Source organism: Rousettus aegyptiacus, unplaced genomic scaffold, assembly GCF_014176215.1.
Source record: "Rousettus aegyptiacus isolate mRouAeg1 unplaced genomic scaffold, mRouAeg1.p scaffold_m13_p_5, whole genome shotgun sequence".
Lineage (NCBI taxonomy): Eukaryota > Metazoa > Chordata > Mammalia > Chiroptera > Pteropodidae > Rousettus > Rousettus aegyptiacus.
Window position 1 is genome coordinate 113,201,247 of NW_023416308.1, and position 27,291 is coordinate 113,228,537.

At 44.2% G+C, this 27,291-nt stretch overlaps 1 protein-coding gene across 1 annotated transcript in view; it reads right to left on the reverse strand.

Moving 5' to 3' along the window:
- Window positions 1-26,156, reverse strand: part of LOC107497337 (oxysterol binding protein) — a 29,654-nt gene extending 3,498 nt beyond the window's left edge. Inside the window, exons 1-10 of the mRNA XM_016119026.2 lie at window positions 25,317-26,156; window positions 20,868-21,076; window positions 18,969-19,219; window positions 14,306-14,504; window positions 13,954-14,056; window positions 13,609-13,663; window positions 13,281-13,412; window positions 8,446-8,691; window positions 8,061-8,181; window positions 870-973 (exon numbers count right to left, since the gene is read on the reverse strand). Coding sequence (XP_015974512.1) covers window positions 870-973; window positions 8,061-8,181; window positions 8,446-8,691; window positions 13,281-13,412; window positions 13,609-13,663; window positions 13,954-14,056; window positions 14,306-14,504; window positions 18,969-19,219; window positions 20,868-21,076; window positions 25,317-25,678 — 1,782 coding nt within the window. The 5' untranslated portion in view covers window positions 25,679-26,156. The remainder of the gene's footprint in view (window positions 1-869; window positions 974-8,060; window positions 8,182-8,445; window positions 8,692-13,280; window positions 13,413-13,608; window positions 13,664-13,953; window positions 14,057-14,305; window positions 14,505-18,968; window positions 19,220-20,867; window positions 21,077-25,316) is intronic.
- Window positions 26,157-27,291: the final 1,135 nt, after the last annotated feature.

Consider the following 27,291-nt stretch of genomic DNA (forward strand, 5'->3'; position numbering starts at 1 on the left):
AAGATTCAGGTCTTAGCCAACTGTGAGATGGGGCCGAAAATGTCACCTTGGATCCCAGGTTGGAATGAAGGCCAAACGACCTTTGTTTTTGTGTGTGTGTGTGTGTGTCACATGTTACGTGGCATGATTTGACCTTCAGCACATATACTGGTATTTACATAATAATTTACTTTTCCAAATTGGTCCTCCACTACTAGTACCTTTCAGGAACTCCGTGCTTAAATCAAAGTACTCTCCTCGTTATTTGAAGGTTACATATGGCAGGCCTTTCTATACTGTATTTATTTCATTTTCTTCTCCTCTCAATCATCTGAGTCCCAAGCCACTCTTTAAGATGCAGTTTAAGTCACACAGCTGGGACTTTTCCTGACGCTCAGACAGTATTCCCTCTTCTGAATTTACTGTGACCATTGTCTTAAGAGCATATTGACAATTAAAAAGATATTAATTAGTACATCTCTTATTCTATTTTGTTAAATACTTTCAACCTACACATATTTGTCACATCGTCAATGATACAGTAACTCTTTGAAGACAATGTCTCTCACCTGACTTTGTGTCCCCAGGACCTGGCACTCAGCCTGGTAGTAAATGTCTAATGAATAAAGAAAGGATGAAGAATGGGAGCCGTGTTTATTATTTTCCTGTATCCGTCATAGTGTCTGACATAATCCCAATGAATGTTATTACTTGGTCATTTATAAACAATACTTTGTGGTACAGAAACTCAAGGAGGCTAAGAGAAATTCCCAGGAGAAACTGATAGGTAACAACAGTTTGGGGCCAGTTTGTGTGTCCTGAGTACTGCAAAGATGTACCTAAGGAGGTATTCTTCTGAACTTTAGAAACGCATGGGCACCTGTGCTCACCTGGTCTATCCACAACTTGCCCACAATAATGTTGTGTACTGTTGTGGTAACTTTCTTCCAAGTGTAGTGGTGCCCAGTTGCATGGAAAATACAGTGGATACTACCTGGAAGCAGAGAGAGGTACATAAATGAAACCAAATATTAGAAAAAACATCACTGTGTGAGCTAGAAATATGAATGGGTTGATTTTCTTTTGATAGTTCTTACTTTTAAAAGAAAAACAATAAGTCAAAATGAATTTATAACTTTCTTAGATGTTGGAAGCATCGACTGAATGTTTTCACCTGATTTTTAAATTTATGAAAAAAACATAACGAAATGATAACACTGACAGCTGACACAGCTTATCTAGGAAGCAATATTGTGCAATTGTAGAAATAAAAATGAAAGTAACCCCCCAATCTTTTCACCAACTGTGTCCATCATACCAGCTGCAAAATTTATAGGAACAGGTCAAATCCGCCTCGATGTGAAAAAACAGAATTGCATTGTGGGAAGGAGCATACACTGGCAGTCGGTACTGGGGGCCAGACCCTATTTTTAGTAACTAGCTGTGTGACCTTAGGGGCCACCCATCTAAGGGCTGCAACAACGAAAAGGAGTGATGGATAGAGCAGGGGCTTTGGGGTTGGACAGGACAGGATTCAGTCTTGGCTCCACTAGATGTGTGACCCTGTGTTGTGTAATAAGGAATTTGTCTGCTCTTTCCATGGTTCCTGGAAAGAAATCTCTAAGCCCTTGGAATTTCCCAATGATAGTAGTATCTTTGTTATTCACAGTGACATTGAAAGTTTATGCCAGTGAGTCATCATGGTGGGCCCCCAGATAGCTTCTGCTATCAAGATGACCCAAAATGAGGGCAAGACAGAAAGACATGCCACATGATTAGAGAGTTGGGGCTTTGAGCCACCTGATAAGGGCTGGACCTCCCCACCTCCTGGAAATGACATTCCCTTCCCTCCAGAGAGGGAAGGAGGCCTGGATATGCAGTTCAATCATGTGGCCAATGAGTCGATCGACCATATCTATATAATAAAACACCAATAAAATCTCTGGACAACGAACCTTGCTGGAGCTTCCCGGTTGGTGAACATATCAATGTGCCAGGAGGGTGAGGTGCCCTGGTTCCATGGGGAGGGGGCATGGAAGCTCTATGTTCGGGACCCTCCCAGATCTTACCCTATGTTTCTCTCTTCATTTGGCTGGTCCTGATTTGTACCTTTTATAATAAAACTGTAATAGCGAGGACAGCATTTTCCTGAGTCCTGAGTCATTACGTCAGTTATCAAACCTGAAGGAGCTGTGGGAAGCCCTGAATTTCTTTCTTTTTTTTTTTTTCGAGGGGGAGAACCCCTGAATTTCTAGCCAGTTGGTCAGATGTGCAGGTGGTCTGGGGCCCTCCAAACACATAGCTGACATGTGAAGTGAGGGCAGACTTGCTGGGGACCACGCTTTAACTGACGGGGTTGGTGTCAATCCAAGTGGTACCAGAATGTACCAGTATCAGTACCAGAATGGCGCTGTAGTACTGCACCCTGGGGATGCTTTTAACTTGCCTAGGCCTTGGTTTTATCCACCTGTAAACTTGCAATAATCACATCTAGTTGTGCCTTCAATGTGTGTTTGCCCAGTAAAATGCTTGAAACATAGTAGGTATTCAGTAGATAGTCTTCTCGTGTGCCTATGAGTTAATCGCAAATGGATACCAAACCAAAATCAATGGTTTGAAGAGAGGTGACTGAAGATTCAAAATAATAAAAAAATTTTAAGTTTTTTAAAAATATATATACATATACATATATATACACACATATTTATAAAACAGTTAATTCTAGTAATGGTGTAACTCTAAGCTCCCTCTGTAACCACTAGTGAAAAGAACACTAATTGTGGCTTAGTTGTGTCTTTCTTGCACGAAAGATTACAGCAGTCCTGGCTGCTGCAGCAGCAGGGATAGTGACGGCGACAATGCCAGTCACAGTAATGGGCACTCTGCTGAGGGCGCTGCTGTGCTGTGTCCTCCTCACACCTTATCTCATCACGACCATTTCCAACACATACCCTACGCCTCCTGCTCAATGGACGACTCTTCCACTGCAGTCTATTCCCCATCATCTGTTGCCTTAACTTCTATAACGACTTCTGTTTTGGTCTCCCGGCTTCTACTTTTGCCCCTTGAAGTCTCTAGTCAAAACGATCTCTTTAAAACATGTCGTATCAACTCAGCGCACTGCATCAAATCTCTCAATTGGAAGAAAACCCTCTGACAGCATCCAGCACGCTGCCCCGCGCTCACTCTGAGCCGGCCTCGCTGCTTCTCCCGCATGCTATACTTGTTCCCCCGCCCCACCCCTACCGGAGCTTTACCTTTGGGGTTCTCTCTGTCCGGAATACTCTTCCGCAAACCATCTTTTGGTTGATTTTTTTGTTATTAGGTCTCTGCTCAAACGTAACCCTTTCAGAGACGACTCTATCGAAGGAACCACGTGCATACTCGTTTCTCCATTAACCTCTGAGATAGCTCCACTTTATTTTCTTCATAGACTTACCACTATATAAAATTAAATTATTTATATATTCGCTTTGTCTTCTACTTAAGACAAGAACCCAAGCTAAGTGAGAGCAAAGTGGTTTTTGTTCACTGCTGTACACCTACGATAGCACCTACGATATTTCCTGGCATACTGTGGCACTCAAATATCTGTTGGTACCTCAGCTGCAGTCGCTTTATCCCCTACATTTGTTTCTTATTGCTGATGGAACCAATGCCACATTTAGTGGCTTAAAATAACACAGTTTACGCTCTTACAATTCTGGAGGTCAGAGTCTAAAAAGCAAAGTGTCGGAAGGGCTGTGATCCTTCTGAAACCTCTAGGGGAGAATCTCCTTTCTTGCCTTTTCCAGCTTCTAGCAGTCGCCTGCATCCTTTGGCTGTGTTCCCTTTCTAGCATCACTCAAATCTCTTGTTTCTGTTGCCGCTGACTCTGATCCTACGGCCTCCCTTTCATAACAACCCTTGTGATTATATTGAACCCATGGAATAAACCAGAATTAGCTCCCCATCTCGAGATCCTTAAAATAACCACACCTACAAAGTTCCTTTCATTATGTAAAATGATACATTCATAGGTTCCAGGGACTAGAACGTAAACGTATTTTGGGGGAGAGGGGCCTTATGCAGCCTACCACATTCCCATTTTACCAAGGAAGACTCTGAGCTCAGATAGGTCAAGTCATTTGCCCAAGGTCACACAGAGAATGCCAGAGCTGAAGTTCAAAACGATCAGAACATCTGTATAGCCCGATACCATAATTCTATATCCCACCCTGACGATGTACCTGTTCTGTAGTGTCCCTTCCCGCTCCAGGAATAGTGGAACAACAAAGAATGTCCTATGACTGCCTTCCTTTATGTAATATTGTGTCTTGAAAACTAGACATTAAGTTAAAGATCTAAAAATAGAGCCATTTAATCCGTATGAAGGGGAAGAGCCACCTCCAGGATGGCGGAGTAAAGACTTACATATGTTTGCTCCTCAGTACAATCAAGAACACTAGCAAAAATGATCAGAATCAAATTTTCATAACTCTGGACATTAACCAAAGGCATTAATTCAAAAAGAAATGGCTGAATCTCAGTAAGGAAAATGAGCTTTGTGGCGGGCATTTCAACTTTATTCCTATCTACCTCCACCTAGCTTGACAGTAGCTTGAAAAGCAGCAAGCGGCCTCGCAAACACTTTTGGGGCACTTCATGATTTGCCAGCAAGTATGAAGCTCCCCTAAAGCTCCCTCTTCAAAGAATTGTCATTAAACGACCTACGTGGTGGTTCCTCCTAAACTCCCACTCACGGGGCTTATCTTTATTTTACCTGACTCAGAGTCTAGTCCCCTCAAACAGCCTTTTCCAAAGTGATTACCAAACCATCAGGGGCAACTGTTTAATACAGCAGGTGCCCAAGGTGGTGTACAGCTGGAGTAATTGAAGAACCAGTAGCCAGAAATTCCTAAATTTGATAAATACACTAATCTACACATCCAAGAATCTCAATAAACTCCATGTAGGATAAACTCAAAGAGCACCACACTGAAATTCATCATAACCAAACTATTAAAACACAAAAACAGAGAATCTTGAAAGCAGCAAGAGAAAAACGATCCTAAATAAGATAATCAGAAACCATGGCAGAATGTGAGATGACACATTTAAAATACTGAAAAAGGCTGTCAAATCAAGAATTCTATAACCAGCCAAACTATTCTTTATAAAAAAAAAAAGAACTTAAGACATTCCAGATAAACAAAAACTTAAAAAATGCATAGCTAGCTGATCTTCCCTTCAAGAAATACTAAAGTCTTTCAAGGTGAAATAAAGGGACACTAGACAATAACTTAAATCTACAGTAAAAAATGAAGAAAAAAAAAAGAAATGATCATTAAAGAAAACTACAATAAAACTATATAAACATATCTTTTGCTTGCAATTCTTTTTTCCTCCTGAGTTGAAAGACAACCACTTGCTTTAGCAAGTTATAAAACTATGTTGATGGAATTATAATGTAAAAAAATACAATTTGTAGGAAAATAAAAGCATGAAGGAAGGAAAAGGGAAGGGATCCACATAAGTGACAAAGGTTTTGTACACTATTGAGAAAAGGTGGCATTAATCTGCACTAGATTATTAGAAGTTAACTAACACCTAGGATAACCACTACAAGAATACCTTTAAAAAATATAGTAAAAGAAATAACAAGAGAACTAAAATGCTAAACTAGAAAAACATCTACTTAACACAAAAAGAAGGCACTAACGGAGGAATAGAAAAACACATAAGATGTACAGAAAATACCAAAATAAGAGATGTAAATTCTACCTCATCAATAACAATAACAAATGTAAACACTTTATTAGTATCTTATTACGACACTCTATTAAAAAAACTTAAGACACTGGAAACAATGGATAAAATATACGAGGGGAATTTTTTGACTAAAGTACCACTCGGGGGCAAATTCAAGGTCCAAGGAACCCAGTAGTATCATTGACACAGAGATCGACAGGCTGAATGGTTGTTTCATTCACATTCTCAAATTGTGATTCTTCTTGGGTTAGAGAACTCCAAAATCATAAAATAATATTCCTATCCAAATTTGTCTCTTTAAACTTCAAGGTTATCACCTAGTTCCAAGACCCTGGAACTTAATGAGAAAATTCATATTTACCTCTACCATAGTCTTCATCATTTTACGAACTTCAATCATATTTTCTGGAAAAATTCTTCTTTCCAGATTGCAAGAATTCTAACCTTTTAGTCTATTTTACAAGGAGACTCAGATCACTTGCCACTACCTCAAAAAAACACCTACCAGCCTATTTGCTCACAATCCTGTTCATGTGTCTTTCTTCAGTGACATTTATTGTCAACTCAGTATTTACCACCTACGAGCTGAGTACCACTGAGAATGTGAAAGTTTCACTGCACAATTCTCCTTCCAAGTCACGGACCCAAATGTATGAACTACAGCCACCCCAGGGCTAGTGTCTGGGAATGCCACTCTCTCTACTTGTGCATTCAGCACCCTGTCACTATGTCAAGTCTTTGTTCAATTTCCCTATGAAGGCTCGTGTCTGAGTTCTGTTCACTTACGTTTCCCCAGCACCTAGAACCATGCCTGGTACATGGCAGGTATTCAGTCCCAACAGATGGAGGGACTTAAAACAACACACTTGAGTAACCTGATCCTCAAATAGCCATAGGAATGGAATCCTATCAAAGATATTTGACTCTAAAAAAATTAGATCCATCACTTAGACCATGCTTATAGATTAGTCAAATTATAGAGAAACGTATAGCACATCACTGGTAAGTTAGGTTTATTGCTACTTTTAACGTATATAGAACCCTCCTTAGAACTAAATATAATCCATCTCTTTGAAGAGCCTCAGGTGGCCCCTGAAACTCTTCTCCATGGGGGAAAGTCACACTGCTATAGGCCCACTGACACCCAACTTCTACAAATTAGGTGTGATAATCCCAGGCATTTACTACTCTTAACCTAATACTTCTATAATTATTAGTTAGTTTCAAAGAGAATTAAGCAGTTAGACTTTTTTAAAACATCCCCCATAAAGATCAAGACCAAAACCACTCAGTCTCCTTTTCAGTTAAAGGCCTTTTGCATGTTAACATGAAAGGACAGTTAACACTCCAGTTCCCTTTTTCCTTTTGGAATTGCCAACATTCCTGACCTTTTTTTTTTTTTTTTTTTTTTTTTTTGGCTAATTCCTACTTTGCACTACAGCTGCTCCATTTTGTGTTTCTGGGAGAAAGGGACATTTATTAAAGAAGATGGCTATACTGCAATAGCCAAGCACCACGGCCATGCCTCATGAAAGACCAAAACTGGGAGACAGAAAGCCACGGGAGCTCGGGCAGCCACTGTCAGCTCTGTCTTCAGGGAGCCTCTTGGTTTCTATCTGCTTTGTACTGCTTCTTCTGTAGCCCAGCATTCACTCTTCAGTACACACATGGCCAAATGTGGCTGCTCTAGTTCAACAGAGTATCGAGAATCTCTGCTATAGTTTCTGAGTAATTTCACTGCCCTTAAAGTTACAGATTCTCTAACATTGCATATTAGGATTCCCTTTCCAAGGCCTAATCTTTTTGATCTTGGTGCAAAATTAACTTGTGATCCAATAAGATCTTTTAAAACAAAGTTTCATCTTACCTGGAGTTCAGCCATTATATAAATAATACCTAATCCATCTGACGGAGGAAGAGAGAGGGAGAGAAAGGTGAGGAAAGGCAGGAGGGGTAGTTTAGAAACTAACCTTATAGTCACAAGAACTTTGATTTATAGAGAGAATCTGATTTCTAGGGTAATAGAAGAAACAACATCAGTTAAGAGATAATTTATTTTCATATTAGAATTTACTTTGGAAAATCGTACTTAAAGATGCATTACATATAGCTAACAAGACCAAAACCTTACGACTGAATGGGTCCTCACAGAGTCTCACACCTCCTCACTCATTTGATAGCTGAGAAGTTAAACGACTTGCACAAAGCCAGCTAGCAAGGTTGACCAAATCAGACTTTGGTCTCTTGTCGTCTAAACCAATGATCTTCTCTCATGCCAGAAAACCTTCCGTTCCTGGAGCACTAATATCTTACAAAGATGGTGGCCTTACCGAGGGGCATGATGGAGAGGTATTTGCCTCGAAACTTGCTGGTGATTTTGATTTCCTGACGCAATGTCCAGCCATTTTTGGACTCAGCATGGTGCGCAGCAGCAGGGGGATGATGACTCACCTTGAAGAAATCAGTGGTTCAAATTAAGAAGGGAGAAAGGACGAGGCAGAGATACTGTCTAGTAAGTGATGATAAACACCCAAAATTCACACTTGACATTTTTATGTCCACAATAGTAGGTGAACACTAGAGCCTCCAATGCGGAAGTCCTGGGCCGGGTGACAGGGACCAGAACTTCTGCAAACATAGTACCCGGGGAAGCAACCATAAAAGTCATGCATTTCTTCAAAAAGGACATGTGTCACGGTGTCAAGGCGCCATTACCTGCTCACAGAGGGATCGGTACCCATTCTCCTCTAATCGGTCCAGCTCGAAGGTCTCCCCAAGAAGTGGGTTGAATGGCTTGCTGGTACGGAAGACAGTAGTGGAGTAGGAGGACACGGTGAAAGCTGCAACATAACAGAGCTGTTCTAGAGAGTTCTCACATTTTGCAGCTCGGTCTAACAGCTCATGGTATTCCAGATCTTCAGTAAGGCGCTGAAGCATGGATAAGGGCTCATTAAAGTTCACCTGTCGGGAAAAGAACAGATATAAAAACCTTTGCCCACACCTCTATAAGAGACAGTTTAATTTCTGCAGGTGGACAAACATATTGAGATGCCGCAATGATGAAGCAAATCGCTGGGAAGAGAAGAGGCCTTCGCTGAATAGAGTAACTCTTAAGATCCGCAAGCGATCTGTTCTCCCTGGTCAACTGCGCACGTCAGTGAGTGGTGTACGTCACCATTTTCATTTATATTTCACTAACTACGAGCTCTTTGAGGTGGGAACTATGCCCCTTCTGTTCATCACTGCATCTCCAAGAGTCACCAATGCGCTAGCTGTAGGAGACTGCCAGCAAATAGGTGTTGAATGAATGAATAAAAGAGGAAATGTATTTTAGCACAAGTATACTCGAGAGAAAGTTAGGTATTTAAAATTCTTGAGGGAAGAAAGGAAGGTTAGTAACTTTTAAGTACTGGCAAGTGCTGGTTAGCAAAACAAAAACATTACAAAAGTTAGTTTCCACTCCCTCCTGGACTAGATGGTCGCTAAGTGTCGGTTCGGTTCTACATCAGGCCTGGAGTCTGATTTCTCAGCTCTGAGCTGGACGGTTGTTCTTTTGGACCTGGAGTGCTCACAATGGGGGCTGAGTGTTTCCACCTTTCAAGTCCCAGAGCCAACTCAGGGCACTCGATCACTGGATATTTGTGTGCTGCTGTCAGGGAGAAGGTGTTCATTTGTTTGTTCATTTGCTTATTCATTCCGCAAATATTTATTGAGCCCTCCTGTGTGCCAGACCCTTTGACTCACTGAGTGTAGAGAAGGGAACAAAAGAGACATTGTCTCCCCACCTTCCCCGCCTTTAAAAAGAGTTACCTTCTCAATTGACTGAAATTTAAGATGACAACAGTATTTTGACAAATGCTAAAAAAAAAAAAAAAAAAAAAAGGGTAGGTTTCCAGGCTAGTTCATAAAATTTATTTAATCTGCAATACCGTTGGATGAGCCTTGATATTACCAGCCTGAGTTCTGAGCCCAGAGAACAGAGGAAGGAATAAAAATTTTCCCATCTATTGGATGGTGCTGGTATAGAGCAACATTTCGGTTAAACGAACCAAACAAAAACATTGTTCTTACCTATGATCCCACCTCTTTTTTACATTTTCGTCCAACCTCCTACCCGCCACATACTCCCCTGACATTTACCGTCCTCTCAATTATGAAATATCTTGTAATTTTCACTATAACAAACTTTGAAAACAAAGTACAAAGGGAGACATTTACTTTAAGTGCCATTACCCAAAGAGAACCATTATTAAGCTTTTTCAGGTTTCTACGCATTTGTACATTTCTAAAACAAACAAATAAATAAATAATATACTGCAGCCTGCTTTTTCTTTGAGAAATATACCACAAATTTCTATAAAATTTCCCAATGATGAGAGAGCCACGGGAAGAATATTAGAACAGCCTTCTTAGGGGAAGTAGGACCTACTGACCCTCAACCAAACCAGTGTGCCACACTCCAAAGCCACCTTGACACTGTGAGCAGAGCACTAGGATAAGAAAAATGCATGCTGAGGGACGGCAGACTGATAAAACTTGAATCCTCAAAAGTCTTTTTAAAAGAGGGTGCCTTATGACCTATGCCAGCAGAATCTCTCAGTGGCGGAATTTTAGACAACGTTAAGTAATTATTTCTACATACTTTGAGGCAGACTGAGGATGGGCAGTGTCCTCTGCTGGTGACTACACGACTACTAGATGACCCCTAAGTGTCAGTTCAGTTCTACGTCAGGCCAGGATTCTGATTTCTTAGCTCTGAGCTGGATAAGACACACGGCACTGCCTGGGACCAGGATCGGTGTGTCCTAAAGCTATTGTCACTATTCACGTACACAGCCCTGTCCCCAACAACTGCTCCAGGAACCATAGTTTCTCTAAAAGTGCCAAGTTTTTCCTATTAGTCATTTTATCACTCAGAGGGCTAATAGGGAAACAAATGAATCCGGGACTTTAAAGTGGAAAGAAGCAGGGAATTCGTTCTAATAGCTGATGGAGAGCTGGGCAGCCAAAAAAAGACAACCTCAAGGTTAGCAACGGTAGGAAGCCATAACCACTGGTCAGCTAGAATGAAGAGCGGCAGTGATGCCACTGCAGTGGAGAGGCCGGGGGCATCTGGAGGGAGCTAAAACCCTCGTAAGCCTCCTGGAGTTTCTCCCTTCCTCCCCGCTCCAAGCTCCTTGCACTGCTGGAGCCCAGCTCGAGGCCAGAAGACACAGAAGCCTGAGAAAAACGACCCAGAGGGACAAGCTTTCCTGTGACATAGCACAGAGCAGGGGAAGGGCAAAGACTAGATCTGCAGGTAAACAGATATAAAACCGCACATTCCTAGAGGCAAAGTCAACACGGAACTAAGGAGGACAGAGAGGTCACCTCGCCTCAGAAACTGTTTCTAAGCAGGATCTGCATTTCTGAGGCTGCGAAGGCCTTGGACATGGGAGACCACCAGCTTCCAGACCACGTTCCCAAGTCACTTCCTTCAAGGCAGCAGGCAGGTGGGCCATCTTTTTAGGCCCCCAGTGAACCAATTATTTATGTTTCTCCAGTGTGCTTACTCATGGGCTTTTCCTGTCTGGAGTCGACATTTTCCTAACAAAAAAATCCTACACACTTACATATAAATCTATTTGTTCCCCAAGACTCGGTTACCTGATTACTTCACCACTTACTGAATGGTTTATACATGCCGGGTACTGGCGAAGCATCAGGGTTATAAAGACCAATAAGACACAATCTCTGCCTACAAGAAGCGGTCCACGATGAGACAGAAACCACACAGCGGTCTGAAGCCCCTAGAGGGTAGAACGCTTTCTGTATTTCTGTATGCCACGCGCCAGGCTGTGGGCAGAACCTGCAGCCACCCTCCACTATCGATTCTTCCCTATGCTACAAGCGGTAGAACCCCGCTTTTTAGCTAGGTGATGCCACCCAGCATAGAAGTCTTCATTTTCAGCCTTTTCCTCCAACAGCTGTGGGCCTGTAACTAAGTTCCAGAAAGCATTCTTCCAAGGCAGAGACCATTCCCTTCTTCCCTTTCCTTCCTGCTGACTGGAATGAAACCTTAATGGCCCAAACTGGAGCAGCCACTTTGGACCTACAAACTGAGGCCCCAGGTGGTAGATCAAGAGGGAAGAAAAGGCCTCGTCCTGACACTGCAGAGTACAGTACCAGCCCCGACACACCTACATCTGGGCTCTCACAGGAAAATGAGTGAAGCTAATATTTGTTTAAGACAGAGGTTGGTCAGCTCTTCCTATGAAAGGCTGGACTGTAAATATTTAGCCTTTGAGGGCCATATGGCCTCTGTCAAAACCACTCAACACTGCTCTTGTAGGATGAATGCGGCCACGACAACAGGTAATGAAGAGCGTCACCGTGTTCCAATAAAACTTTATGGACATGAACATCTATATTTTATGTAATTTTCACATCAGAAAACATCCTCCTTTTGATTTTTTTCAACCATTTAAAAATATAAAACGACTGTCAGCATGAGAGCTATCCAGATGGCAGCCAGCTTTGGCCCAAGGCCCATAGTTTGCTGACCCCTGGTTTAAACCAGTAGATTTTGAGTTTGTTTCTTTATATTGAACCTATACCTGACTGACACACTAGCATGACAACAGGCAGAGAGCAGGCGCTCAGGAAATGCTTGTGGGATGAATGAGCAAGTGACATCCACTGCCCAGGCATAAACGATGGAACCCGGGGCACAGAGACACATCTCACTCTGCCCGGATGCGGGCTGAGGCTGTGCCGAAAGAGATGATAGTACGATTCGGCCGTGGCAAAAGGAAAGTGGCGAGGCTGTGTGGGGAGCTCCTGAAACTTCGGGCAGAAAGAGCAGCGCGTGAAAAGGCCTTGAGGTAACGCCCATTGAGCACACCACTGGGCGTGTGTGGCACCACCTGGCCCACGGGGAGGAAGGACCAAGCCCACCAAGGGATCTGGTCTACCCTCAAAGCCATCAGGATCCAGTCGAGGACTGTAAGCTAAGGAGTGACATGACTACATTTTCAATTTTAAGAGGATCACTTTGGCAACAGTGTAAACAGATTGGAAGAGGGTATGAGTGGAGGCAGGAAGATTGGCCCAAACTCCATCTTCACCATGGAGACGGTCCTCATCTTTCTGGTTGAAATGAGTTGTTTTTTGCTTCTGTGCTCCCCAAACCTTTGCATGTATAGTACTTCAAATGACACTATCATAGAAAATGCTATCTCTACCTGTTTTCATGCCTGCCTCCTTTAACCTACATACTTCTTGAAAACAGAAACTATGCCGTATTTATCTCTGCATGCCCCCTGCAGGGCTGGCTCTGGAATCTGCTCATAAATAATTGTTATTGAACAAAGGCGTCTAGTCCTAGGTGATCTGGGAACATACCAGATCCACAGCCCAAATTAAAGCAGATAATTTTAAGGAATGGTTTATGATGCTAAGGGTAACAAAGACCACCCCACAAATTGTCCTACAAGTGAGTAGGGCTGTCACAGCAACACTGAGGCCTAGGGGTCCCTGCCAGCAGCAGCCCGGGTGTGCAGAAGCCTCACCGGCATGGGGATCTTCGAGAGTTCTTTTCCGATGCAGTTCTTCATGATGCTCCATAAATTGAGGCTATAGTTTGGCTTGTATGGTATTCTAGTTCTCTTCTCCTTCTTGGTCTCTTCCAGCTGATGTTTGTACTAAGAACAAAAATAAATCCTTTCAATCTCCCACAAAGAACAGAAAACCTGGTATTTACAACCTTCCCTTCCCCCATGCTTAAAAAACAAAACAAAACAAAACAGTATTTTCTGTTTCTCTTAGTGCTCTACTAGCAAACCCTTGGGGATCGCACCCCACGTCTTTCACTCATGATAACTCCCAGAAAAGAGTTACCTGTTCATCAAGGCTGATGTCACTGCTGGCTCCACTGATGTTGCTGCCAGTACGTCTATATGGACGAGAAGCATGACAATTAGAACAAAGACCGGAACCAGAGATTGGTCCTCTCTATGTCTTTATAAAGCTACGCACACTGCACAAACTTATTAATGGGTGATCGAAGGACACTTTGATAGAATATGTATGAATTTCAACCTCTCTGGACAACCTGTTCAGGTAAAAAAGCTGACAGTTTTCCACGTACTTAAGGAAAAGAGCCCGGATGTCAGCAAACATCCCACTGAAACACTTCTAACCTGTTGATGGATTCGCTTTTTTGTGGAGTCAAGGATAACTTACTTGTGACCCAAATTTTCAGGCATGGTGATGATTTCGGGTGCATCGAAAAATTCATTCTCGTCATCCTCATCGCTCATGTCTCCTTTGCCGGAGCAACACTGATCTACAGGGAGAGAAGCCGCCTTTGTTTACTTTGGCTATATTAACCAAAACCTGGCACAGCCAGATCTTTTCAATACTAAGCACAAACGGAGCGGCAAATGGTAGAAAGCAGTGGAGGAGCCAGAAGAAATATGCGGCTCCAGGTGCGCTTCGCATGAGTCAGTGACTCCGGAGAATGTGGAGTTCTAGCACCTGCAGAAAAGCACGTGGCTCCCATTGAAACAGGCTCCCCGGAGGGACAGAGTCTCACCTTTACCGGAGCCCGCGCTGCCAGGAGTGTTGGCCGGCAGCACCGTGGCTCCTCGGAAGGCCCTCTCTAGGTGATTGTGCTGCTTGGCCAGCTGCTCGAGGGTCTCCTCCAGTCGGATACGCTGGTCTCTTTCATACTGCAGGGACTTCTGCCATTTTTTACTATGGGTCTGGGCTAACAGGAGGAAATCTCTGCAGGCCTGCAGGGGACAGTTAATACGTGTCACGGTGACTCAACCAGCGGAGACACCCCTCCGGCCTCTGCCAAGCCCAGGAAGCAACCTTGTTCTGGGAACTTGAACAGGCAGATTTTATAATAAGTGAAGACTTTCCCTGTTATTCCACTGTAACAGGGACAGCCAGCTCCATGATGCAATCAAGGTCAACTCCGGGGGGGGGTGGGTGGAAACAAAAACGAGCATGGTTGCCACGGTTCATTTATATTTTCCTGATCGTAAAGACCAAACAAATACCAAATGAGCAGTAAAAGCTAGGCGAAGTATTTGCGGCAACACCACAGAGGCCAGCTATGTGAATTGCACCAAAAGAAAAAAAAAATCTAGCAACTGAAAGATGAGGAAAAGCATAGGATAACTGCTTTCAATAATTCTCACCTCGGGCTGAGGAATTCAGACACTGAGAACAGAGTATCTACACTGAATTAGACCAAATGCGATGAAACGTACTTTGTTTTTATTTTGGTCACTGAGAGAAACCACCGACCATAACACTGGAAGCCGACCTGAGGGATGGAAGCGGGGCTGTGGAGACAACACAAATCTGATCTCAGTCCCTTCACTGGCTCCCCATGGGTACTGGGACCAAATCCTAACTACTGCTCATGAACAAAAGGGCCCTTCACAGCAGGGCCACCAGCAGGCAGCTGTGCCCGCTCCTGCACCTTCTCGTGGAGTCACACTAAACTCACCACTTCTTGGACAGAAAGATTTCTTTGGGGCCTGCCTATCCATAACATGTGCTACTGCTCTGCCTGGAATACCCTTTCCTAGCCCTTCCCTCTACTTGGTCCGGTCCTCCTCATTCTTTAGGATGTATGGCAAATGTCACTTTTCTGTGATGCTTCCCCCAGTCTCATAGCAGCCAGTCGCTTCTCTACATTTCCACAGCACTTGGCACTAACTCCTAGGCCACAGCAGCATCGTGACTCTCTCCCCAGGTGGACCATAAGCAACCTGAAGACAGTTTTCAGTTCATTCATATAGATATCTCCAGGTCCTAACTTAGTTGCTTTGTACACAGTAGGAGCCTGAGAATTTGCTTAATAAATAAATGAAAGAAGTAAACAGTGTAATCTTAAAATTCAATGCCCTGTTACAAAGAAACCATAAGGTAAATAAAATATCCACTCCCATGCTTTCAACTATTGGCTAATGACTACGAAATCAGTAACTCTAGCTCTGTGCTCACGGAGCTGCAGACCAGAAAGAACATTCTATTACCTATTTAGTGGCTCAAAGTAATCTCGATATCAGTTGGTCCCCGTCTGAACTCACCAGATTACCTTTCTGACTCTGCTTCTTCCCTGGGCATTCCCCATGCCACAAGAGTTCCAGAGCCTTTCTACCTGCCCAAGCCAGAAAACTAAGAGACCTCCGCAAATTTAGTTTTCATCCTCTCCACATCCAATCATAAAGTCCTATTGATTCTTCTTTAAAACTTATAAAATCTGCGCACTTGTCACCCCTCATACTTGGAGGCAGTACAGAGTATGCACACTGGAGTTGGACTGTTGAAGCTCCGATCACAGTTCCATTCCACTATCCAGCTATGGAATTCTGGGCAAGCCAGTTAACCTCTCTGTGCTTTATCATCCTCATGGGTAAACAAAGGACAACAATAGCAACTGCCTCAAGAGTTGCTGCTTTATATGTAAAGCATTTCGAACCACAGGAGCTCACAGTAAGCATTCGATAAGGTGTTAGCCATTATATTAAGCCTGCATCAAAATCAGTCTTACCCTCTTGTAATTCACTACTAAACCCATTCAGTACGATCTGCACCCCCTCCCCTCCCACACTTAATTCCTTCCCAGCCTTATCTCTAGCTACTACTCGTTCTACTAATTAATAGTCAGTTACCAGCAATTCCCAGAGTTTGGGAGAGAGGGAGGGATCTGCATATGCCACACCTCTACCTGGATCAACGCTTCTCTGCCACTTCCTTTTAATGATATTGAGCATAATTGAAATTTAGTGAGAGACAACTACACTTTACTGACTGCTTCACATCAATTATCTAATAAAAGCCTTTCAACGACCTTGTGAGCAGCTACTAGTATCGTCACCATTTACGGGAAAGGAACTGAGGTTACAGAGGAAGTAGGTTGCCTGGGTTATCCAGGTAGTTAACCAAGGCAGGTGGACGTCAGGGCCCTAAGCTCTTTATTCCCTTTTTTTCATAGGAAGACTCTCCCTCGTCTTTCGGAATTCAGCGGAGGTGTTACCTTTTCTAATGCTCCCACTCTGAGCTAAATGCCTCCAGTGTGCTATACCAGAGCAGCCTGTGCTCATCTGTCATGCTCTTGGCACACTCCATAACTGTCTGGTTACTTCTGTGTCCCCTCATTTGAGAGGAATCTCCCCGAGGGCAGAGACGACATCCACGTTTGTTTCATATCCCATAGCACGGTGCCTAGAACACAGAAGGTGCTCAAGAGATAGATGCTCACTGGCTTAGCAAATGGATACACTAACAGTGTCGAGTTTACTCCCCTGGTTAGATTCATTTTGGTAGCAAGAAAAGCTGTATCCTAAGCAATGAAGAAACTGAATGAAATGTGTTCTTCCTTTGATTTAACTGCCCCTTTAGAGATGTGACACACCAGTATGTTAATTTCTAACATGCACATTATTCTCAAGGTCTTGCTATTATCACTAAAAGGTATAAAAGAAACAAGACAGAGATTAAAAAAACACACACACACACATTTTAAGCAGTAACAGGCTATGAAAGGGGCACAGGCAGAGCACCAGGGGAGACGAGAATGAGAAACGACTTCCCTCTGACTTTCAAGGAATCACTCCCTTTGACACAAACTCCAAACTTTGGGAAGAATTGCCCTGAAGAACGAAGAGCACATTTTCAAGGGTAAAGTTCAAACTAAACTTGCAGTTTTATGAGAAAACTTTCAACCAAGTGGTGTTTTATTTAGGAATGTTTTCACATCAAGAGTAGAGGAAAAACGTCATGGAGCAGGGTGTGTTTGCCTGACATTGGATAAAAGGCAACATTCGCCATCAGGAGACTGATGTGTCCTGAGTTGTTCTATATAAAAAGTATACTGACTCGGAATTGATTAATTGACCTGTATGATTTATGAGGGTTTCCTGATCACAAGAGGACCAGAAAAGCAGGCACACAATCACTGAGAAGTATGACAGTTTGGAAAAGGAGCACATGACCAGACATCAGAAACACAGCATCAGTGTTGATGAGCAGAAGAGTCTCAGAGGCAGTTGATTTTCCTGCAGTGGTCAAAATAATTTATCTTTTCTATGCTGTGTGAATCAGAGCGCTAAAGAAAGTCTCCTACACCTCAGAAAACGATATGAAAATAAAGATGATCATAACTTTCTATTAAGTAACAAAGGGGTTTTAAAGGAGAAAAACTCAATTTTCCCTTGGTCACAAGGAAAGACCTTTGATTTTCAGAAGCCACGTGAGCTGAACTAGTTCTTAGCAAATGACTTATTACTGCTCCCCCAACAAGGGAGAATCTGGCTCTAGTGAAGTAATTTCATCGCATTTAACAAGATAGAAAAAAACCCTGCATAAGCCCTTTCTCACAGAGTATGCTTTTCACTTGTGTTATGAAACGTCTTCTAGTGTTCTCACTGGAAGCTACTAAAACAACCTGTCAGGTGAGAATCAGTCACTGGCAGAGGAAAAACAGCATAGTTTAAACCATGTATTCATTTCATACCGATCGCCTGGTATCTGAAACGCATCACTAACAGTGGCAATGCTTTGGCATTACTTAGAGTTATGCAGCCCAGTAGCGGAAGTGTCCCCCGGACCACGGCCACCGAGGCCGGTGTCACGAGGGGGCAGAAGTGCTGGCCCCGTCTTTTTAAACAAAAAGTGCCCAAAGCTGAGTATTTCATCTTACACCTCAAACTAACCCTGACATCAGGACAAAGAGGGGCCTATTTAGTATTCTAAGGTTCTCACTAGTACTTGACCTAGCCTCCATGTACCACACTGCAGGCCGGAACTAATTAACAACATTAAGGATAAGACTCCAACTTAAAGCTCAAGAACGTGACAGTGGAAAGGACCCACGAGATCTTTTAGCTCCAAGAGATAAAGCTGTTCAAAGTAAATAAATAAACAAAATCACAACCCAGAGAGGTTTAGGGCTGCCACTAACATCGCCACCAGATGTAGGCAGGGCTGGCCCTCTGGACGGCTAACACCTCGGCTGAGCAGTGTCCTCCTGACCATTTGAGTGAAGCCTGAGAGTCAACCCATCTGAGCGCCCGTTCCGGTTCATGCAACAAACAATGTAACTTAAACCCTTGGAGCAGCCGGGTGAGACCTAACGTTCTGTGCTTTATCAACTACAATTTTCCCTGCATTTGGGAGGAATTGCACATCGACGGGGGAAAGGATCACACCGCAGCACCAGCGCCGTCTGCACTCACGTTGATCATGGCGTTGGACGTGATCCTGAAGAGCGTGGCCCGTTCGTTGACCTGCTTGATCTTTTCGTTGCTCTCCGCCGGCAGCCTCAGGGTCTCCAGCTCGCTGAGGGAGCGCTGCAGCGCTGTGCCGTGCTTGGCTATCAGGTCGTTGCACGTGCTCAGGTCCTCCACTTTGCTGGACAGCGTCCGGAGGGTGTTCTGCAGCTCTGTCTTGTCGGTCTGTGAGACAGACTCTTCATCCCCTGACTCATCTGCAGAGGCAAAAGGTAAGTTACACGACTCCAGGCCCGGGAGAGAGAGTCGGAACCCTACTGACTCCGCCCACAACCAAACTGGCACATCTCACACAGTGCTGTGACCGACGGACGGCTCGCCGTTACCAGACGGATGCCCTGTGGTGTGGTCCACAGCCTACCCGCACCATAAACACCTGGGTTTCCTCTCACAGGTGCAGAGTCTCTGGTCCCACCCCCAGCCACTTTGATTTGGCTGGTGTGAGGCAAGGCCCAGGGAATCTGCATTTTGGATAAGCTTCCCAGGTAGTTTGAGAATCAACGACCTAGAGGACAAGATGGAGAAGTTCAGTGGCTCTTGGGGTTGGTAATGAATTATTGAGCCTTTCCACTCTAACTTGAGGGTTCGCACCGGGCCAAGCTGATTGGTAATGCAAATCCACTACTGCCCGCTGAGCGATCAGTGGGCCCTGTATGAGATGGGTTGAGAATCACAGTCTGAGCTTTGTAAACAAAGTCCGGTTCGCGGAGAGACTAGTTAAGTTCCCTTCGCTGAAGGAAAGCCCAGGAACGTCACGATGGTTCGTCTGACACTAAAGCCACCACCGCAATGAAAGCAGTGCAAGGTCTTCTGTTAAATGATTCTCTAATAATAAGCCAAGCAGACAGCCATATTGTACCTCGCACTCTCGGTTTAGTACATAACACTTTTGTAACTGCAAAGTGCTTTTCCAGCAGAGTCACTTCCTTTGACGGGAGCTAGCAACAGCACCAAAATCAAAACAAAAGGAATAACGAAAGACTCGCCCTGTCTGCTACGGACAGGCAGGGCCAAAGTGAAAACATAACCTATGACAAAAAATTTTACAAAGTAGTGAATTTTCTGCTCACTGCTTAATAGATATTAAATACAGTACAGGAAATGGCAGAGGATAAGAAAAACAACAGAGGAACAAAAGTCGGCAGGTGACCAAGCCCAGTGTGATTAAACTATCAACATCGGGCTGTGTTTTGGGGGGAGGACATCCGACCATTTTTCTTGAAGAAAAAATCAAAACATAATTAGGTTGCTCTTTTGAGTGAAACTAAGGTAGCAAAATAATTTTTTTTTTCATAGAAAATATCACATATAATGTTTTTGGCAGTCTATGAAGATTGTTTCAACTCAATTAACAAATAGTTACGTCAGACTACGTGGGGAGAAAGTAAAAAGTAAGGATAGATGGAAATTGCGAGTTGTGATAATCCTAAAGCTGACTTAAGAATAAAATAATTATTACTCAAAATTCTAAGGTAGTTAATTGGCATTAAAAGCCAAAAGGAGAGTTTCTGAACGGGGGCACTACTGCCATGTTGGGCCAGATAACTTTTTGTTGCGGGTGGCTGTCCTCTGCTTTGTAGGTTTAGCAGCCTCCCTGGCCAGTAGCATCACCATCCCTCAGCTCTGACAAGAAAAACACCTCCAGACATTACCAAATGTCCCTGGCAGGGCAGAACTGCCCTGAGTTAAAAACCACTTCTCCAGGAGAAATACCGCAAAATGAGGAGAAGCCTGAGATACCTAGAAGACGGCTGATAATTAAATGACAATGAGGGAGAAAACAAGAATTGTGCGTAAAAGGGGCAAGAAGAAAGGTTCCCAGACATAGTGTTCTTCGCTCCCTACCGGATTCTGCCAGCATCTTCACCGCCTTGGCCTTGGCCAGCTCCAGGGCTGTCACCCAGCGCTGCCGCTCCACTTCTGAGCTCGCCTTCAGATGGTAGGTCTGAGCACCCCCATTGGAAATGATGAAGTTGCAGGAGTCCTCCACAGTGATGTTGGCTGTGGCGAGGTTGATGGTACCCCGGCAGGTGTGTCTCATTTCCGCCTTTGACCTGCAATAACGAGACAAAGACATGCCGAGGAAAAAGCTGATGGGTGGTTTATTCTTGATCGCATTCCATTTCTTTTCATAACACTAAGCCTTTTGAAAATCCAGTAGTCTTAGGAATGAGCAAATTATAATATTTCTCTCAAATGGTTCCCTAAAATTCGAAAAACAATCAGTAGGGATTTCTTTTCAGAACCTAAGTGCTGTTTCTGAGTTAGATTTTATTCTGCTGTTCCTCTCACCCTTAGCTTTTTCGAACGAGGCTTCACTGAAGTATAACCACATACAATATAAATTCAGCAATTTTAAGTGTACGATCGGTGAGTTTTGACAAAGGTATATAATTGTGTAACCACCTCCACAGTCAAGATGTAAAACATTTCTATCGCCCCAAAAAGTTCCCTTGTGCCCTCTGGCAGTCAGGAATTACTTTTTATTTAACAAGTTATAAAATAGAGCTTTATAAACCCATGCAACAAAATTTCATATGACAATAGCATTCCCTAAGAGAAAGAATAGCTCTATTTACATATACTGAACAAAGCCCCTCCGATGAGACCTGTCACAGTATACTAAAGATTGAATTGCAGAAGTGTAAGAAGTGTAACGCACACGTAGATGTTTAAAGTATTAAATATTGACTATAGCTCAGTGATATGAAATAGGAATAACTCACTTTCTGTGGGAAAAAAGAAGGAAGAGTCAGTCATAAAAGAATCACCAGGTGGCATAATCTTTCTGGAATATGTTATTTCCCAAGGTCTACCGACCTCTATTGGTGGGAACTCCTGAGCCATGCTATTAATAGCTAGGAAAGATTCAGCAAATCTGTTCTCTGAGGACTGGGTGTAAAAATTTTCCCCATCGCTACTGACTGACAGTTCTATTAATAGACTAACTTTTGAACTTTACGGCACTATTTGGTGACAATAAGCTACAAGGGACTTCGCATAAGGTCTCAAGCTGCTGGCACAACAGTCTGCGGTGCAGACTGTGCTTCTTTCGCCACCACCTGCTGGCTGTGCCCAGGGGCCTGCATGTTGAGACCAAAGATTTTCCCTGACCAACTTGGAACATAAAGAGGTCAAAGTCCTTTGCCAACTGCCACAGTGCAAAGCAGAGCCAAGTCGCCAAATATACCTGGCACAGCCAGAATTCCTGCATGCCAGAAGTAACACACGCCCTACCTCCAGAAAGTAAGATTTGGTATGTTTGAGAAAGTCGGTTTTACCATGCTTATAGAAAGACAGACTTGCTGTTGTTCAGTTTGTCACATGAAACTGGTTTTTCTTCCCCAAATGAGCAGTCTGGGATGGCCAGGGGGGTCTCAATGGACTGGGCCATTTTCCATCCTCGCACCTGCCACACTGTAATGTGAATCCTTGTTTATTTCTATGCTTACCTCCCCTCCCCCACCCAAAGCTTCAGTTACATTATGCATAATGCAGGCTGAGATACAGACCCACAGCTGACAGGCTGCTCGCCCTTGCTCTCTACTCCAAAGGTGCTACTTGGACCTTCTACCACATTTCTCACAATGTGCTGGTACTTTTCACAAATCACTTCCCAAGAGTCTCCTCTGCCTGGTCATCTTCATGAACTAAAGAAGTTTCTCAAATCACACGAAGTCTGCAGCAGTTTTAAAAATACCAAGGAATCCTGGAAGTATGGCAGGCTCAACGTCGGAGCTCTTGGGTTTGGGCAAATACACCGATGGTTACAAATGATCAGTACAGAAGCTGGAAAGAAATGATTTCGGGGTGCAAGCTTAAGTTCTCCAGGCGCTACAGTATTAGGTGGTATTTTCTGGCTAGAAATTTCTTCCCTGAAAACATACCAGCTGAAACAGTAACTCAATCCCTAGAACATAGCCAGGAAAACCAATACTATGGTCTGTCACGATGTGTCTGCGGAAGCTGGGATTCTACATATGGTTTTAAGTAACTGAACATCTGTGCAACTGGGTATGTAAGGAAGAACAGGACATATAAAAAGAGAGAAGCAGTGTTGTCAAAGCCTGTTAGGAAAGTTCATCAGAGGATAGGTCTAGGGAGTACATGATCTCAGTTAAAAAGAAAACGGTATTTTGTAAGAGGCATATATATAGGAAATGGCAGGTTTTGAAGGCATGAAAAGCAGGAGGAATGACAACTTGGCTAAATAACTTGAGGAAGATGGGGACCCGAAGAACTACCAACGTAGTTGCTAGGAAGCACTCAATATGATTTTGAATGTAGCACATAGATTTGAAAACTCTGGATCCTGTGGTTTGGTTTGTGGGTGTGACTATCTTAGGCAAGGACAGGCCTATGGCATATTTCCCAATATGTACGTGGTTTGGTGTGTTTCAGGAGTTTTATCTGTAGTCAGACAAGTATCACTAGCTCTTATAAGAGAGACCTCAAAAGTGATTACAAGTACTTCGAGAGACAACATGTAAGTTAATGTCTGACAAAGGTCATATTGATCAAGGTAGGTACTGAACAAAGAATCGACTGGCCTGGAAAGTGGATCAGATGAGAACTTGGATGTAGAAATATGATCACACATTGAGGTCCTCAGCTGAAACACAACTTCTGAAAATGAGGGATGTGTTAATAGTGACTTAGAGGTCAAGTTAGAATAAGAACCAATTGGATGTTAGGATGATGGTCAATGAACCTGAGCAGGGGAAAAACTTTGGAGCAAACCAAAATTTTAGATTTTGTGATCTAACCTTAAAATCCCGGATAAGTAATTAGAAGGGATTAAAATTAAAACTAATTCAGAATATAATAATGTCAATGATATACAGAATGGTTCACAATTAATGCCGCTTAAGCAGTGAGGATGCGCTAAAGTGTTTTCCATTGCACCTACTTAAACAACCTCCAATTCCCGCCGTCGATTTCCCCTCGAAATCCTCTAACAGTAGATACAAGGGAGCTGATGGAAGAGAGATTTGTTCATCCTAACTCTCCCAGGGGGCAGAGCGACTTACTGGCAGAGGAAAAGAAATATAGAGTGAGCTGCTCTTAATAACAGTGTTTGGAATCCCAAATAAGACGGTTTTTACGAAAAGATTTCAATTGGAAATGCCATATACTAAGCAAAGTCTCTTAAAAGAGACTTTTATATACTTCATATAAAATGAACATAGTAACCACAATCTAAAAACTTACTTGCTATTGATAAGTAATTATCTCTGTATCTGACTCATGCAACACAAACCTAGGTTTTACACTGTTTCAAATCTTGACTCCTCAAGACCTTGGGAACGCTGCCCAAGCTGTTTCCTCATGAGGAAGATGGGAATTCTCCTAACTTCTAGGGTTGTTGGGCATTAACGAAACACTGCATGTAAAACACCTATCCAAACTGCCCAGCTCCCCGAAAATGTTTACGTCCTGTCCCCAACTCTGATATCTTAACTTCTCTATCTATAGTAACATGAGTAGCCAAAAGCACGTTATGCTATGGCAAGATTGTGACTCACCATAAATATGTTAAACATTCCCAAAACACACATTGTTGAAAAGAAGTAATCATACCAAAAACATGGATTCTTCTTTTAATAAAACAAACAGACCGAACCAGAACCCCTGGAAATACTGGAAAGAACATTTTGATCAATCGTTCTCACGGGGAGGAGGTGGGACAAGCAAAAATAAAAGCAGCGTTGGAGTGTGCACATCTCCTCCAACTCAGCTGCCTAGAAGGCCAAAACATAGGCAAGTCTTGGAGAGATAACAGGGGACAGATACAGAGGCCACCCAGTGAATGGTGTCCTTGTGCCTGAATGTAGAGAGAGCAAAAGCGGGTACATCAAGAACTGCTAATAACCTTGAAATTTGGAGACCGGGCACAGACAGCTAAGCCCTGGGACTTTGACTACAAGTTTCTTGGAAGCGGTGCCTGGGCTTTGCTCTACTAAACGTGCCCCGTGGCACCTACGGCAGCGCCTTCTCTGCAGAACTAATCACTGCACCGATGTGCTGGTGGAAATATAAAGAATAAATGGTCTTCAAATAATTGAACGGCCAGAGAGCGAAGGGAGGAATATGGCATCAGCGTGGGTAACCCAGGTGGAGAGATAAATCTGGGGCATTCTCCCTTCTGATTGATGGTGGGCTCGCGTTGCGGGCTGTCAATGCGCGCAGGTAACGAAAAGGGGTCTGGGGCGACCTTGGCTGTGGTGCCGGCTCGAGGGTGACGGCGTGGGGACTGTGGGCTGCGGTGGGGGACGGCGCCCCGGAAGCAGTTACCTGTAGTAGCTCAGGAGCCCGTTGCTCAGCACGAACCACCGCCGCTGGTAGCCTTTGATATAATTGGTCCATTTGAAGAGCCAGCCCTCTCGAGCCGAGCCCGAACCCCCAGCGCCGGAGCCGCCAGAGCCCCCCGCCGGCGGCGCAGGGGCTGGGCCTGCCGCCGCCACTCCCCCGGCTCCAGGGCCAGGGCCTCCCGCAGCCGCCGTGGCCACAGTGCCCGGCGCCGACCCGGGGCCTGGCCCCGAGTCTCCGCGGCCGCCGCCGCCTCCCACCACGGGGGGACCGGTGCCACCGCCTCCCGGAGCTGCAATGGCCGCTGGGCTCGGCCCCACCACTCCTCTCAGCTCCGTCGCCGCCATGAGCCGCCGCCGCCTGGAGATACAGGACCGGAACTGCCTACGAGAACCGCCGTCGCCGCCAGGAGAGCCCCAGAAGGCTAGCGCATCAGCTGCCGCCGCGCAGCGTCCCCGCCCCGCCAGGCCCGCTGTGGGTAGGAGGGCTCGGTCGCCGGGAAGAAAGAAGTCGATTGGTGGCGCCGAGTGTCACTTGCGGAAGACCCCTAGGACATTGGCATTTCTTTGGGGCCTGTCATTCTATACCGCCCAGTGAGAGCCCGGGGTGGGACGCGTCCGCCAGGAGCGCCGTTGATTGGTTCAAATGAAGGCCAATCAGACTCGTGTTAAACTCATTGGTGCTTTCCCCAAGTCTCCGGCACTCAGGGAGACTCGAGAATGCAGAGTGCCCGGCCAATTTGATCGCCGATTGGCTAATGTTTCCGCCACTCATTTCAGTTTATGCTGCCGTCACCGCCACGTCACCCCCTCCCATCATTCGTCTCAGCCTCCCTCTTCCGCCCTTCCGGATTGGTGGTTGGTATCAGCTGCTCAACCTTTTCTACCATTGACCGAAAGAGTTGAGGAAAAAGAGGCGGAGTCTCGTCGTCCTTACTTTCATTTCTTATTGGTTGGTATGGATATCACTCACATGTCGGCGGAGAGACGGGGCGATGATTGGAGAAAATTGGTTCCGGAATTGTCTGTGAAAGCGGAGAGGGGCACCCCGGGGCAGCCAATAAAATCCGGAATGAGCGCCTGGGGGGCGTGCCCGCCTGCTTCTGGCTTTGGGGAAGTTGGTGGGAGATAAAAAGCGAGGTTTTTCAAAAGTGTATTTGATGTAAGTACAGTGTCGGAGTCCCTTTTTCTGAGCTAAGACCTCCATAATTTCTTATTAGGAAGAGTGACTCTCAGCAGTCAGGCCCTGAGTCTTTTCCTTCTAGAGCTCCCTTCCTGCCTGGCTCCGAGTTGGAGGCCCGGATGTCTGGGGAACCCAGAAATAGCTTCCCGAGTTCCCTCCTGGACCCAAGATCTTCCTAATTCCTTTCCCTGCTTCGCTCATCATTGCACCACAACCTTTATCTCATGATTCTAGACCGTCATATGCTTCTCCTAATTCTGTCCCACGACACCTAAATGCCCTGTTTGGTTTTGTTATTAACGCACATGTAGCATGCCTAACTTTGCAGAGAAAATAGTTGTTTTTGATAAATTGACTTTGTTTACCCATTTGTGAAAGTAACATTCAGAAACTCATTTAACAAATGTAAACTGTTAAAATGGTCTTTGGGGAACCTGTTACATTTCGTTGGTTTAGCCAGAAAATAGAAATAGCTGTTAGACACTATAAAGCAAATTGCTTTTTCTTGGCAATGTGCTTCCCGGTATCAAGAAATACACTTTGAAAATCCGCAGATATAGGCCATTTGGGATTAATTTTTTTTTTTTTTGTAACTGCACTAAAGTGAACCCATTTATCCCTCAGTCCTGCCTTTGCTACTTACTAGCTCGATGAATTCGGGGAAGTCATTTATTAAAGCACTCCAAGATTCGGTTTTCACTTATGTTAAATAAAAATAAAACCTTACAGGGATACTGCTGTTGTGATTAAATGTTTAAACATGTGTTTGAACATGTTC